At 40.8% G+C, this 13,526-nt stretch overlaps 1 protein-coding gene across 1 annotated transcript; it reads right to left on the reverse strand.

Moving 5' to 3' along the window:
* Window positions 1-3,639: 3,639 nt before the first annotated feature.
* Window positions 3,640-13,171, reverse strand: pros1 (protein S). Its single transcript, XM_084064144.1, is given in 15 exon segments — window positions 3,640-4,355; window positions 4,357-4,508; window positions 4,946-5,174; window positions 6,205-6,341; window positions 6,791-6,962; window positions 7,157-7,321; window positions 8,030-8,216; window positions 8,674-8,914; window positions 9,058-9,186; window positions 9,419-9,547; window positions 9,698-9,820; window positions 10,414-10,491; window positions 10,675-10,699; window positions 11,425-11,582; window positions 12,937-13,171. Coding segments are annotated over 15 exon segments (2,037 nt in total). The 5' UTR covers window positions 13,013-13,171; the 3' UTR covers window positions 3,640-4,319.
* Between the last annotated feature and the right edge of the window lie 355 nt (window positions 13,172-13,526).

Raw genomic sequence — 13,526 nt, forward strand, 5'->3', positions numbered from 1 at the left:
TTCCCTACATAGACCCCTTAACAGACGACGTCACACTGGCTGCACGCAGCCAGTATGCGCGCAACGAAACCCATTATATCAGGTCTCGTTAGGACGCGTCTCACTAGCCAACACACACAAGAGGGGGTTGGGGTGTGCTTAAACCAGTGCACCCCGAAACAGGTTGGGAATTGATTGCGTGAAACAATCACCTGTGCGTCCAGGCTCAATGTTAGTAAACAAATAATTGGTCTATAGAAAAAATATATAAATATAACTCAAAAGATTTTAAAAAGTTTAAACAAAAAAAAACATAACTTTTCATGAGTTAAAAACATTTTTCAAAAGTATTTAATAAATAAAACCAGAAAATCTAATAATTGCCATAAATAAAAAATAAAAAAACATTTAAGGAGTGAACTAGATCTACAAGCTCACAAGGCGCGCTGCGTTTTGAGCTTGTAGATCTGCTATTTTTACTAGTTTGGGCCCGGGCAAACATCTAATTTCTCTTTTGGGTCTTGCGCTAAAAACTGCTCTAGTCTACTCACAGTCTCTCTCTCTCTCTCTCTCTCTCTCTCTCTCCCCGCCCTCACCCCCTCCATTCACCTACCCACCTCATGACGTAGATGAGAGTAATTCCCCCCAGGTCAAAGCACCCAAACCATAAAATTCATCAGAATTCAGTCTGGTAAACAAACTAAACGTTTCACTTTCAGTATTAGGAATTATGAGGAATTATAGAATATAATTCCTAATTCTGAAAGTGAAACGCTTAGTTTAACTTTTAGTTAGTTCATCATCAGACAGCTGGATGGTGTGTGTGTGTGTGTGTGTGTGTGTGTGTGTGTGTGTGTGTGTGTGTGTGTGTGTGTGTGTGTGTGTGTGTGTGTGTGTGTGTGTGCAGGGGCGGCCTTAATGATCTGGGGGCCTGTTTCAAGAGCTCATATGGGGCCCCCATATGCACCCCCCCGCAGATCGATAAATTTTTTTTTTATTGAAAAATAATTTGTGGACTGAAGTTGGTTTGCTTCCACAATCCAAAATGAGGCATTTTCGAACTAAATTAATTAGGCTATCTGCACTTCCACCATGGACAGACAGCTAAAACAATTCACTCACATGATTCACTTGAGCTGAGCCCTGATTTAATCAGATCTACATCCTCTTCTTGCATGAAATTCTTGGACGTTGGCCAGCCAGAAGCGGGCCCCGGACTGGGATGCGAGTCAAAAAATATTAAAAAGGTTGGGGGTTCAATTTAAACGGGTGAAACATAGGAAAGGCCGCCACTGTGTGTGTGTGTGTGTGTGTGTGTGTGTGTGTGTGTGTGTGTGTGTGTGTGTGTGTGTGTGTGTGTGTGTGTGTGTGTGTGTGTGTGTGTGTGTGTGTGTGTGTGTGTGTGTGTGTGTGTGTGTGTTCAATCATCATTAGCCTATTTACAATTTAGGTATTTAACATAGATCTCTTATCTAGAGAGATCTACAAGGTGCAGGATCAGACATCAAACATCAACCTAGAACCCACTAACTGAATAACAGCATTTGTGGTCAAGCGACTAGGCTATATAAAATAATGTTAACAAGTGACCAACATACCTCTGCATAGCATCTATCAAAAAGGCAACCAAAGTGATGCAAGCAATAAGGACTGGAGTGAGTGCAAGGGGTGAGGTGGAGTCTGATAATGACTTACAGCATTTCTCCTCTCATCCGAGAATTGGAACCACCACATGTTATTTATCAAGTTATACCGTGTTTCTGTCTCTGTTTCCCAAAATCCCTCCTCTCTTACTCAACATCTTGTTTTCATATTTTCCTCTTTAAGGCCACCCACATTCTGTTATTGTCGTTCACATTATCTTTCTATCAGGGTTGTGTGATACACAGAACTTTACAACTTGACAATTTGTGTTTCTTTTTGGTAATACTTTCAAACAGCAAACAGGTCCAAATTTAACAAACATTCCTTATCCAGGGACGGAAAGAGTGCTATAATATTTTCAAGAAAATCCTCAATATACTCAAGTAGAAGCACAGTTACTTATCTTTGTTTCAAATATTAGAATATTCAAAAAGAAAGATTACTTGTGTTGAAAACTACTTGCGCAAACGTACAAAAGTAGCTCATTTTTTATTAAGTCTATTCAGTTTGTTATGGTGACGGTCTCTTGAAAGGACCAATTTGGCATCCTGGTAACCTTTTTTATATGGTTATACGTCCTCCCAACCTATTCTGAGTCTGAGCAACTAACATAGGTGATTTGTAGTTGTCCTGATGATTGTAATGTTATGTTATGATGCTGCTTATTTTATTCTTGCCAGGACATGCATCATTTTGTGTGTGTGTGTGTGTGTGTGTGTGTGTGTGTGTGTGTGTGTGTGTGTGTGTGTGTGTGTGTGTGTGTGTGTGTGTGTGTGTGTGTGTGTGTGTGTGTGTGTGTGAGTCTATCTACAGTATATGTTCATGACATATGTTGTTTATTCTTGCCTTTTTTCCAGCGCCACCATTACGCCCAAATGTCCACGTGAACACATAGATATACAAAACAAGATATCAAAACTGCTGACTGAATTGCCATGGTTGCTGTTCACCTTCTTGGCTTCTTGGCTCCTGCTGGGATGGTGAGTAACCCAGTGGCATGTACTCTCTAGCACCACCATTTGGCCAAAATGTCCACTTGCACATCAAGATACCTGTATCTAAAAATATAATGGGAAGCTTGTCATGACACTCACTGAGAACACGCATGCGTCCTGGAAGATGAACACTACTGGTTATGGTGAACCAATGGCCTTTCTGCTAGCACAACCCTAGGCCCAAATGTTCAGTTGCACACACAAAACCAAATGGCAGATTGCCATGAAACTTAATGCAGTCAACAAGGATGCGTGCTAATGATTTTGGTGACACGATGGTGTTTCTTCTAGTGCCACCCTTAGACCAAACTTTCCAGTTACACACAAGCTATTTCAAAGTGTAATGGGCAGATTACCATGAAACTTGCTGAGCTTGTTCATGCATGAAGATGAACCCTTACTAGTTGTGTGACATAACCTATCTATTAGCACCACCCTCAAGCCAAAATATATATAAAAGATATCAACTTTTCAATCAAGATATCTCGTAATCTTCTGTAATAGGCAGATTCCAGGATGAACCCAACTGATTTGGATGATCACACTAGATAATTTCCATTTGGGTGTAAGGAGCAATACAGACTTTAAGGGTCTGCTAGTGAGGCTTTTAGTCTTGTTACCTAATATGTGATGTGATTTACAGCATGAAGCTGTTATAAGGGCAATGAATGTGTAATTGACGTTGAGGGCACATGTATAGTTCTAGATTCCAAATATTTTATTTAAGTAGTAATATCAGTTCCAAACAAGTAGACAGTTTCTTTTTTCTTCTTTATACCATAAATAATTATTGGTAACACTGATTTAAATTAATGATTTATGGTAAAATATAAAAAGCAATTTCCCCTCCTTAATTTGCAGTTCCTTGTTGATGGAATTAAATCATTTGGCAGTCTTCAATCTAGGATCTGATTATGGGAAACAGCAATAAAGTTAATTACAGACTGAGGCTGAGGATTACTAAAGTTCAAAACTGAAATTCAACAATCTTCCCTTTTAAAGATGAACAATGGCAAAATACTATTTTTTATACATTTTTATTACAACAAATAGAAACCACAACAAAATATTGAAGACCTACATTCAACTTATATATTAAAACGAGATTGCTTTTATGTACAAGGTGAGATTTGAAAACCAGCACAGAAACAGAAAAAAAAGATCATCACATGACATGACAATGAAAAATAGATCACAAATCCTGGTTACAGAAACCATTCGTTTATTCATTTTCTCAAACGGAACCATCTGATAGCCACCACAAGTGTGCTACAGAGCTCAGCTCTTCGTCCTATGTAATAATATACAATTCATTGCAGCACACCACTAAAGCTACATCACCCTGCTTCTCATTGGCACCTGACATTCACCCTGCCTCATGAAACAAAACAAACAAAAAAACACCAGACCACCAACCACCAGCTCTAGGGAGAGGTTAGGAATCATTGTTAGGGAATGTGGGTGAAAGGAGGCAAGTGTAGGTCTTAATAAACCCTTCAGAGTGTGGACAAAATGGACAGAAAATACTGTACTTAGTAGGTCCACCACCGTCTCCCCTGTCTGTCGGCTCTTTCCTATCCTATCTCCTCCTCAAATCCCATTTCCCAACACAAGGTTCCCAGCACAAGAAAACGATTGTCACTTTGTGTGTGGTTACTTGGACATGGGAGGTTTTGGATGTTGATCTGGCTGTGGATGAGGTCACTTCTTGTGCGGTAGAGGTGCATCACTGGTGTCCTTCTGGCGCATGAACAGGGGGGCAGGAATGGGATTTAATACTGTTGTGTTTGCTGAGAGCCTCGTCAAAGTCTAACTGCTGGCCATTGATTGTGATGTCCATACAGCCATGGTAGTGGGCAGTCACGGGGGTGGCAGAGATCGGAACCTCGTCTGAGAGAAAGAAAGAGCAGGACAGGGTGTGGAATGGTCAAACACGGTGATGCCAGTGGAGGAAGGTGTCAAGATGGTGATAAGGTTGTCGCGTTGAAGATAAGAGTTCAGGGCCATGCCCAAGTGATTTGGAGAGAAAGGGATGAAAAGGAGTGATTTAGTGAATGAGAGTGGAGATCAGATGTGAGGGATGGAAGTGAAAAATGTAACTTTATTGAATAATAAAATAGGAGTGATTAAGTGAATGAGAGAAGGTTAGATATCAGACGTGAGGGGTGAAAATGAAAAATGAAACTTTGACAACGTGGTTGAGTCATAAAAATCCCAAAGATAATTAACCCATAAGCTGAATTATAACAGTTCTTGATGGTTAAATGTCTGTAATTAATAAAGTTAATCATTAAGTATGGAACAGTTAGTAAGCAAAGATTTCTAACCTGGTACACCACCAATATAGGTACTGAGGGGCTGCTGCATGGTGACATTGAGGCGATCCAGCGCCTCCCGCAGGGCCCGAGGTGTTATGTAGGAAACAGTGGAGGAGTTGGCTGAGATTTGTAGCTCTGTGGGACTGACAGTAAGCTCCACACTAAGACGGTCAGGATAACACAACATTATTGACTCCAGGGTTGCTACTGGGACCCCATCCACAAAGACCTGCAAGTTCTGGAGCAGAGAAGGAGAGAGCGTGGTGAGGGCCTAAGGACACACATGGGCAACATATTTCACCATCTCAATCCGGCCCTCGAAGTCCTCAAAGAAAAACGATCTCCCAAAAATCTACATCTTAAAAGGCAGCATTTTAACTTGATGGCTTTGAGGTCAATTTATTGAACTCGACTCCAATTAATTATTAGTAATTAATGTACCATTTGAGTACATACCTGCATTCCATATTCCATCTGTATATAACTGTTTATAATGTGACAGTGAAACAGTCAATAGTTGGCCCTATTGTTAAGTAGTCTGTCGTGTCTACCAAATACATGCAGTTTTAACATAATTCAGCACGTGTTTCAAGTTTCAACTTAATAGTCCAATGTGTGGCCCTTCACTCACTTTATCAAAGTCAGTATGGCCCCCTGGAAAAATATGCTGCCCACCCCGGCCCTAGGATATGTGTGTGTGTGTGTGTGTGTGTGTGTGTGTGTGTGTGTGTGTGTGTGTGTGTGTGTGTGTGTGTGTGTGTGTGTGTGTGTGTGTGTGTGTGTGTGTGTGTGTTTGTTTGTTTACACGTCACTCACCATTATCAGACATAACTTACGGATGCCTTTGTTTTGTTTTAGTTTTTTGCATCTTTTTGGGGTAGACCTGCCCTCCCAAAATGTGCTTTTTAGGTATGCAATCATTATGTATATGTATATTTGTACATGACTGTTATTGAAGATACAAGAGACAGGACCACATGGAGCATTAATAGCCTATTTGTGATGCTTGGACTATGTCTTATTTACTGCATGCATAGCGTTTAACCAAGAATCACCTTATTGCAATTATAGGCTGTATATAATCACATGACACTTTATGGTTGGGTTCATCTTGAGGAAGGTCCTGTGTGACCGAAACGTTGAGTGTTTAAGTAAATTCAATGCAGAGGTGATCTAGTGTGTATGGGCATTCTTTTTCCTTTTTGTGTGCGTCCTCCACACATAGTGATATGTGTCCATAAATGCAACACAAGATTAAAGGAGCTTACTGCATCATGTTCTCCATGTGTCATCACAGACACCAAGAGAGGTACGGTGTTGTTGTAGACCAGAGAGAAGAGAATGCCTGTACTGGTGGATGGACGAATATTCATCTTCACGACTACCTTCCAGTTCTCAGATTGACCTGAAATAAAAAAAAACATAGTTAGATATTAATACTAATAACTGTGTGTGTGTGTGTGTGTGTGTGTGTGTGTGTGTGTGTGTGTGTGCGTGCGTGCGTGCGTGCGTGTGTGTGTGTGTGTGTGTGTGTGTGTGTGTGTGTGTGTGTGTGAGAAAGTAAAAAGCAAATGTCTCAATAAAAATAAATCTTAGGGCCAGCACCGTTTAACAAACTAGCCGCGCATATCCCTAGCCACAAGGGCTACCCACAATGCCCTGTGATATAAAAAATGACTGACTAAAGGCTCTTGCCCACAGAAACACAAACTGAAATGATCATCGCCTTCTTAAACCCAATTTATACTTGGTTGCGTGACCTGCAAGCTCACAACACGTCACAGTACAACATGCTATTTTCAGTGCACGCAACCATGCATAAATCAGGGTTTATCGCTGATGTGCATTACTTACTGCTGTAGTCCAGGTTGAAGTGTGCTAATCCTAACCCAGCGAAGAAGGATCCTCGCTCCACGGAGACAAAGCAATGTTTACTCTCCTTCTCCTGGATGACCTCTTTCACCCCAGAAGCCCCCTGGTTCATAAGGTTCCAGCCCCGGATACAGCCGTCCAGACGAGGGTTAATCTACAGACATGTGCACAATACAGAGAAGAACTGTATTAATTCCTGACCATCTCAACTATTAGTTATGAATATGTATTTGTTTACTTTGTATTAGCTGATATTAATTTACGGCAACACATTTATTACACTTGTCAATGTTCTGACACAGTCTTTGTGGTTGTTTTATACGTGTGTCTTCTGGATAGCATGCTTACAGGTTTGATGACACTGTCCGTGCGGTTGGGTAAACCAGCGATGTAGACCTTGGTCTCCAGTTTGCCGTTAACAGAGGTGAAGAGACTCTCAGGGCTATTGATGCTCATCACTGCCTCCTTACTGATCTTCACGCTGATGCTGTTCTCCAGCTCATCCACAGAGATCTGCACGTAGCACACCACAGTAATGCAACTGTACGTTTACTTATGCTGTTCTCCAGCTCATCCACAGAGATCTGCACGTAGCACACCACAGTAATGTAACTGTACGTTTGTCCACATGCGCTGCAGCACATCTTCAGCCAATATGTTACACTCACTTCGCTAGGACTGCAACAGTTAATCAAACTAATCAATTTAATCAATTATTTAGAATTTATTTTTTGAGCTGGTGAAAGTTACAGGAGTGCATATGGTGTGTGTGATATCATAAAAACAAAATGTCTTCCATTCAATGTTCAAGGCCTTCTGGAGAAACTAAGCTTTTCAGTTTGTTTTCAGTCCCTCCCCTTTCCATTATTAACAAACATATGGGGGATTTATTTTGTTTATTCCTAGGCTTGAGTGCTTGTAGCTACAGATAATGTTCATTTGAATACATACATAAAATACATCCTATGTTGTTTGTTTATCTCTTAAATACAGTAGCATAAATGGACCATGAAGTCCAATAGGGCAGCCTGCAACAGTTACTAATCGATTTAGTCAATTATAAAAAAAAATGCCTTTATTTCCATGTTGAAAAAAATCATCCAAAAAACAAATGCCCTTCTCGATTATTTGATTAATTGAAAAGGTAATCTATAAAATAATTAATAAATAATAACAGATAACTGCAGCCCTACACTTCACTGTACAATAGCGCTGTCTTACCACGTGCCACTGGCCGTCATTGATGACTTTGCCTCCACTGGTGACCTTAAATGTGTGCTGGTTCTTGAACTGAACTTCAATGCGCCCACCCCTGAGCCCCAACATCAACCACGAATCCTGGGAGGACTCTGCATAAAGGACCACTCCCTCTGGGTCGAACGTCCGGAAGTCAAACTCTGCAGCGAACCTAGAAACACAAGGGACAAATGTGTAGAGTAGCATGGGAAGCATTTAGAACACACACAAATGCTTTTTCAGAGCTTCCTCAAAGGCTATGATCAGACTGGCAACCCAAAGCCGATTTTTTTGCCTATCCAGATCGGAATCAGTTTGGTCTGAATAGCTGATTTGAACCACATTCCTGGGTGGTTTGAAACGTGATTCAACCCTGTTTTCTAGATGTGTCTCAGTTTGGACACTCGAAAAATTAAGCCTGGTTTATACTTTGTCGTATGTTGGTGTCACTCACCAAGCGTGAGCTTGGTTGCTGTGGTAACGATCTTAACGACATAGGTGTGAGTAATGCTTAATTTATACTCTGATGTACAACGTATAGGATGTGTCTGCTGTCTGAACAAAGCCAAAATGAGCATGTATCAGTGTGTTTGAGGGAAAGAGAGTGAGAAAGAGAGAAAGCTCCTCACTTGGTGTTTTCAGGTAGACGATAGCGCAGGTAAATGACAGGAAGGCCTGCAAACTGCTCTCCAAGGTAAAGCATCTCAGGATGTTTGTGGTCATAAAGACCCACGCAAAGTGGGATCTGCTCACAGTAACGCTCATTCTCGGCCAAACGAAGACCCTGGCGACCATCGCAGTGGCACACATAACTTCCCATCGTGTTTATACAAGTGCTATCACACACATTCAGCTCACACTCATCCACATCTGGGGAAATAAAAGGTACAGAACAGATGGAGGGGCAGGTTAGAGAGGCCATAAAACTTTTGACAGGCTCTAATCTATGATCTATGATTTGATGGAAGACGTGAAAGCCAGACTAATAGGGCAAAACAAAAATGAGGTCTCACCATTGCAGGTTCTGGAGGTAAAATTATACTTGAAGCCTTGGGGACACTGGCACTCATACAAGCCAGGGGTGTTGATACACTGGGCCGGCTCTTCACAAATACGGTTATACAATAGGCACTCATCAATGTCTGGAAACAACAAACAAAGGGTGATATTGATTAAATATGCTTGTGAGGCCTTGCAGGCAAATATTAGACTGACCTCAGCACTAGGATGGGCTTTTCACATTTGTCGATATCCCACATTAAAATATCCCCACCCTTGGCCCAGGGCTACCTTTACTCGACACGGTTATTCTCAGAAACACTTGCAACGTTACTACACGGTTAATGATAATGATAATCATTTAGTAAACCTTACCTGTGCAAGTGATTGCATCTCCATTCATGAAGTAGCCATTGTTGCACTGGCAGCTGAAACCGCCGGGGAAGTTGTTACACTTTTGGTTACATCCTGCTGGATGCTCTGGATCTGAACACTCATTGATGTCTGTAATCAACCAATCATATCATAACATTAATGTTATGCATAAACTGAATTGAAAGTAATGGCAGGACTACAGTACGTTTAGTAGCTGTGCGTTACTTAGGCCTGTGGAACACTAGAGGGCACAAAAAAAATAAAAATATGAATACTCACCGTCCTCACAGCGTTGGCCCTTCCAGCCAGGTTTACACAGACATTTGAATGTGGCCTGTCCATCCACACAGCCTTCTGAACCCTCCTTGTAGCATGGATTCGGCAAGCACTGGTTACTGATCTCTGTCACACAACATAAACAATATGGGCACATGGAGGACGCAGCGACAATACATACAGGACATTTTTAAACCTAATCTATACTTTATCATTTGCCCATGCCATTCTCGAATCATTGAAATTAACACATTTTCAACAGTGAAAACAGCTTAGAAATGCTAAGCCTCCCTTGTTATACAACAAATTATGAATTAGGCTTTAGGGTACAAAATCCTGAGGAGTGAAAGCTCAGCAAGGATTTGAATAGCAAAATAAATACACAAAATATAATTTTAACCAAAAATGTTAGGCTCAAGAAGCAGCAAATATACATTGACAACAATACTGTTGCTCAAACTGCAGTCATGGTTGTGATCTGCACATTTATTCTGATTTTAACCTGGATGACAGCATAAAGTCAGTTTATTTAGGTTGCCCCTAAACCCAGACCAGTAAAAAAGAGACATAAAAGTGTGTCATTAATGCTGCAAAATGAATAAGGTGAATGACTGTGTCAATGTAGAAACACTTCCCACTAGAAGAGTGAGTCTTCAATAGTAAACTGCTTGTTCCAGCTGTATTTTAGTATTACAGTTGTTAACTTTAGAGCATTTCACCTTTCACACAGGTACGCAGGTCTGAGGGGATGTTGTTGTTGGAGTTGCCGATGCCAACACGATGCGATCCCAAACACACTGCAATAAGGTACAATTTGTAAAACTTCAGACCAGTAATCATAGCCCAAATGTAACCACTTGAACCCCAGCATCCATATTCTAGGCCCTAAAATATGGATGCTGGGGTTCAAGTGGTTGAATTTGTGCTAGGGGAAACATTAGCCAAAAATAGCAGGCTTACAATGAAATCAGTGAACTTACCAACATATTTGGGGTAAAAGTATTCCTGAAGAGGGAACAGAGAGAATGTAAACAAACTAAAGCTTTGTTATTCACTTATTTTTCATACATTCATTGGATTTATACTAATCTAAATACAGGATCCATACACAGACTGTCTTTTATTTCATTAGCCAGGAAGGAAAGATACTTGTTTGAACACGAGGTAATTATTTGTATCCTACTTTGTATTTACACTGACTTTCCAAAATCATATACAATACATGTACTGTATGCACGCACGCACACACGCACGCACACTCCCTTTCCAACCTCGACATCTACATCACGGCTATATTCGTTTTTTTCCTTAGTGTAGTTTTTATATATTTTTTTGTATTAGATTTTGTTTAGATTCAAGAGTAGGTTTGCTAGTTTCAGTTCATTTTTTATATTTCGTTAAGCTTTTTACTTCTGTATAATAACTGTATTATTAGGGGCAAGATTTACAAAGTTCAGTATACTGTAGGTATTACAACACAAACACAACACTTTGTGAAGGCAATTGACTCATTGTAGACATCCCAGTCTCAACATATGGACTGATGCCTCCTTGTGCTCGTTGTGTTGAAGAGATTTTCAGTATATTTTGTTTTGGTTTAGTTGTACTTCACTGACATTTAATCTTATCAGTTGACAGACAGCTGATACCAATAGCTTTTCAATCATCTTCTTCTGTTTTCTATATATGCCCCCCACCTCATTACTTTTGAGGTGTTGTGCGCCTCTCACCGTCTCGGGATGGTTCTCAAAGATCTCCCTGGCTTCCTCCTTGTTGCACAGCTCCTCTATGCACTCTCTCTCCAGGTTGCCCTTCTTGCTCTCCTCAAATAGGGAGTTAGCTCTCCTATGCCTTGTCAGAAACTGGGCGGCTTTGCTTGGGGTCAAGACTGGTTAAGTAGCCCACAGCATGGCGCGCGCGCGCACACACACACACACACACACACACACACACACACACACACACACACACACACACACACACACACACACACACACACACACACACACACACACCATTACCATCAGCAAGTGACACACTCCTGCTCCTGGGCATTTAAACACTGACAGTGCAGCTCAGTTTTAATTGAATGCTTGATTAGCCTGCATAACAACAACTGATGCCAGCAAAATCATATGTATTCTAACTTCTATCAGGTGAGTGATGTGGCTGATGGATAAAGTACCCCAGGCCAACTCAATGATTTAGTGCAGGGGTCTTCAATGTTTTTCAGGCCAAGAACCCCTTAGCTGAGAGAGAGATGAACCACTACATATTGTATAGAATTGTGTTGCAGATTACACTTTTTCATAGATTTCATAGACTTGTTTGACAGTCAATCAATGCTGTATACATTTAAAAAAATGGCAATTTTTTTTACACATTAGCTTCTCTATTAATTAATGTTAATGTGTATTTTCAGACATTTAATCACTTAAATCCTCAATACTAAACTTGACCATTGGCTCTGTACTTGGTTTGCTCTTTTTTCTCCTCTACACCAAACCTCTTTGCCAAAAATAGCAGATCTACAAGCACACAAAGCCTCTCAGGCAAGGCGTTGTGTGCTTGTAGATCTGCTATTTTTGGCTAATGTTCCCCTCCCTCCACTCAGAATCCTATCACACAAAGATTTGGAGGACCCCCTGTAGTAACTCTGAGGACCCCCTAAGGTTCCCGGACCCCCAGTTTTAGTGTAAATGCTCATTGCGAAACCGTGATTTACCAGAAATGACCTCAGCCCGCCTGCAGTGTAGGATATTAGTTCAATATGTCGCTCATGTTCTCTAAACATGCGCTACCCATAGCTTTCATTTGTTAATAATCATGTAATTAATCATGAGTTACATCATGTCATTGTCGAAGAACACATTCATACCTTCATTTGTCTTTCTTTAAATCTTATAGATATACACATTTTGTACTTTGTAAAAGTATCAATGCTGCAATGTAGAAATACTCTGTTACAAGTAAAAGTCCGGAATTTTTAGTAAAGTAAAATACCTCAACTTATTTGTAGTAAGTACAGTACTTGAGTACATGTACTTAGTTACTTTCCACGACTGGTTGTTTCTAGTTTCATCAGATCAGATTATTACCATTATATTAGCTTTGAAATGCAATCAAAACGTTTTAATCCCAATCCCATGGGTGAACAATACAACATGTCTTTACCAGCAGTAGCCTATATACATGTTGCTCCAAAGCGGTTCAATCCTAAATGAACAAACCAGTTTACTTACATCGATGGGCATCGATGAGCGACACAAGAAGAAAGACGACACAACAAGCCAAGTATTCCCCTTTCTTTCTCCACATAGTCAAGCCGTCCTGAACCGTAAACCTCGTGTTGGCTGTGAGGCTGTCTGTGTGAGCTCAGATCTGCAGAGAAAACTTTATTCTTCCCGACAAATGTTTTCGCCTCTATGCGGTGGAGAGAGATCTGGTCTGGGGCCAGGAGTTAGAGAGAGGCTGTGCACACAGGGAGCGCTGTGCTGTTCTCCGCTGTTCACACCATAGGTTCACACAGCACAGCACAGGACACTGAGGACAGGACTGTTTGCGGGACTTTGAGTCCCCATTGATTTTGAAAACACCATAGACCATACAGTCAGTGTTGCCATATTTTGTGAGAGAACCACGTCTATGAAAGAAAGCCCAAAAGAAGCGACTATGCTACATGATGAGAGCCCTTTAAACCTGTTTGAAAAAATAGCAGACACGCTCACAATGGTTGCATTGCAACGCGGGCTTGTAGATCTGCTATTTTAAAAAAAAATATAGAAGAAAAACGTGGAATATGTTATCATCACAAATCTTGTATGGGGTCCCT

Source organism: Gymnoscopelus microlampas (genome assembly GCF_963454915.1).
Source record: "Gymnoscopelus microlampas genome assembly, chromosome: 1".
NCBI classification, from domain to species: Eukaryota; Metazoa; Chordata; class Actinopteri; order Myctophiformes; family Myctophidae; genus Gymnoscopelus; species Gymnoscopelus microlampas.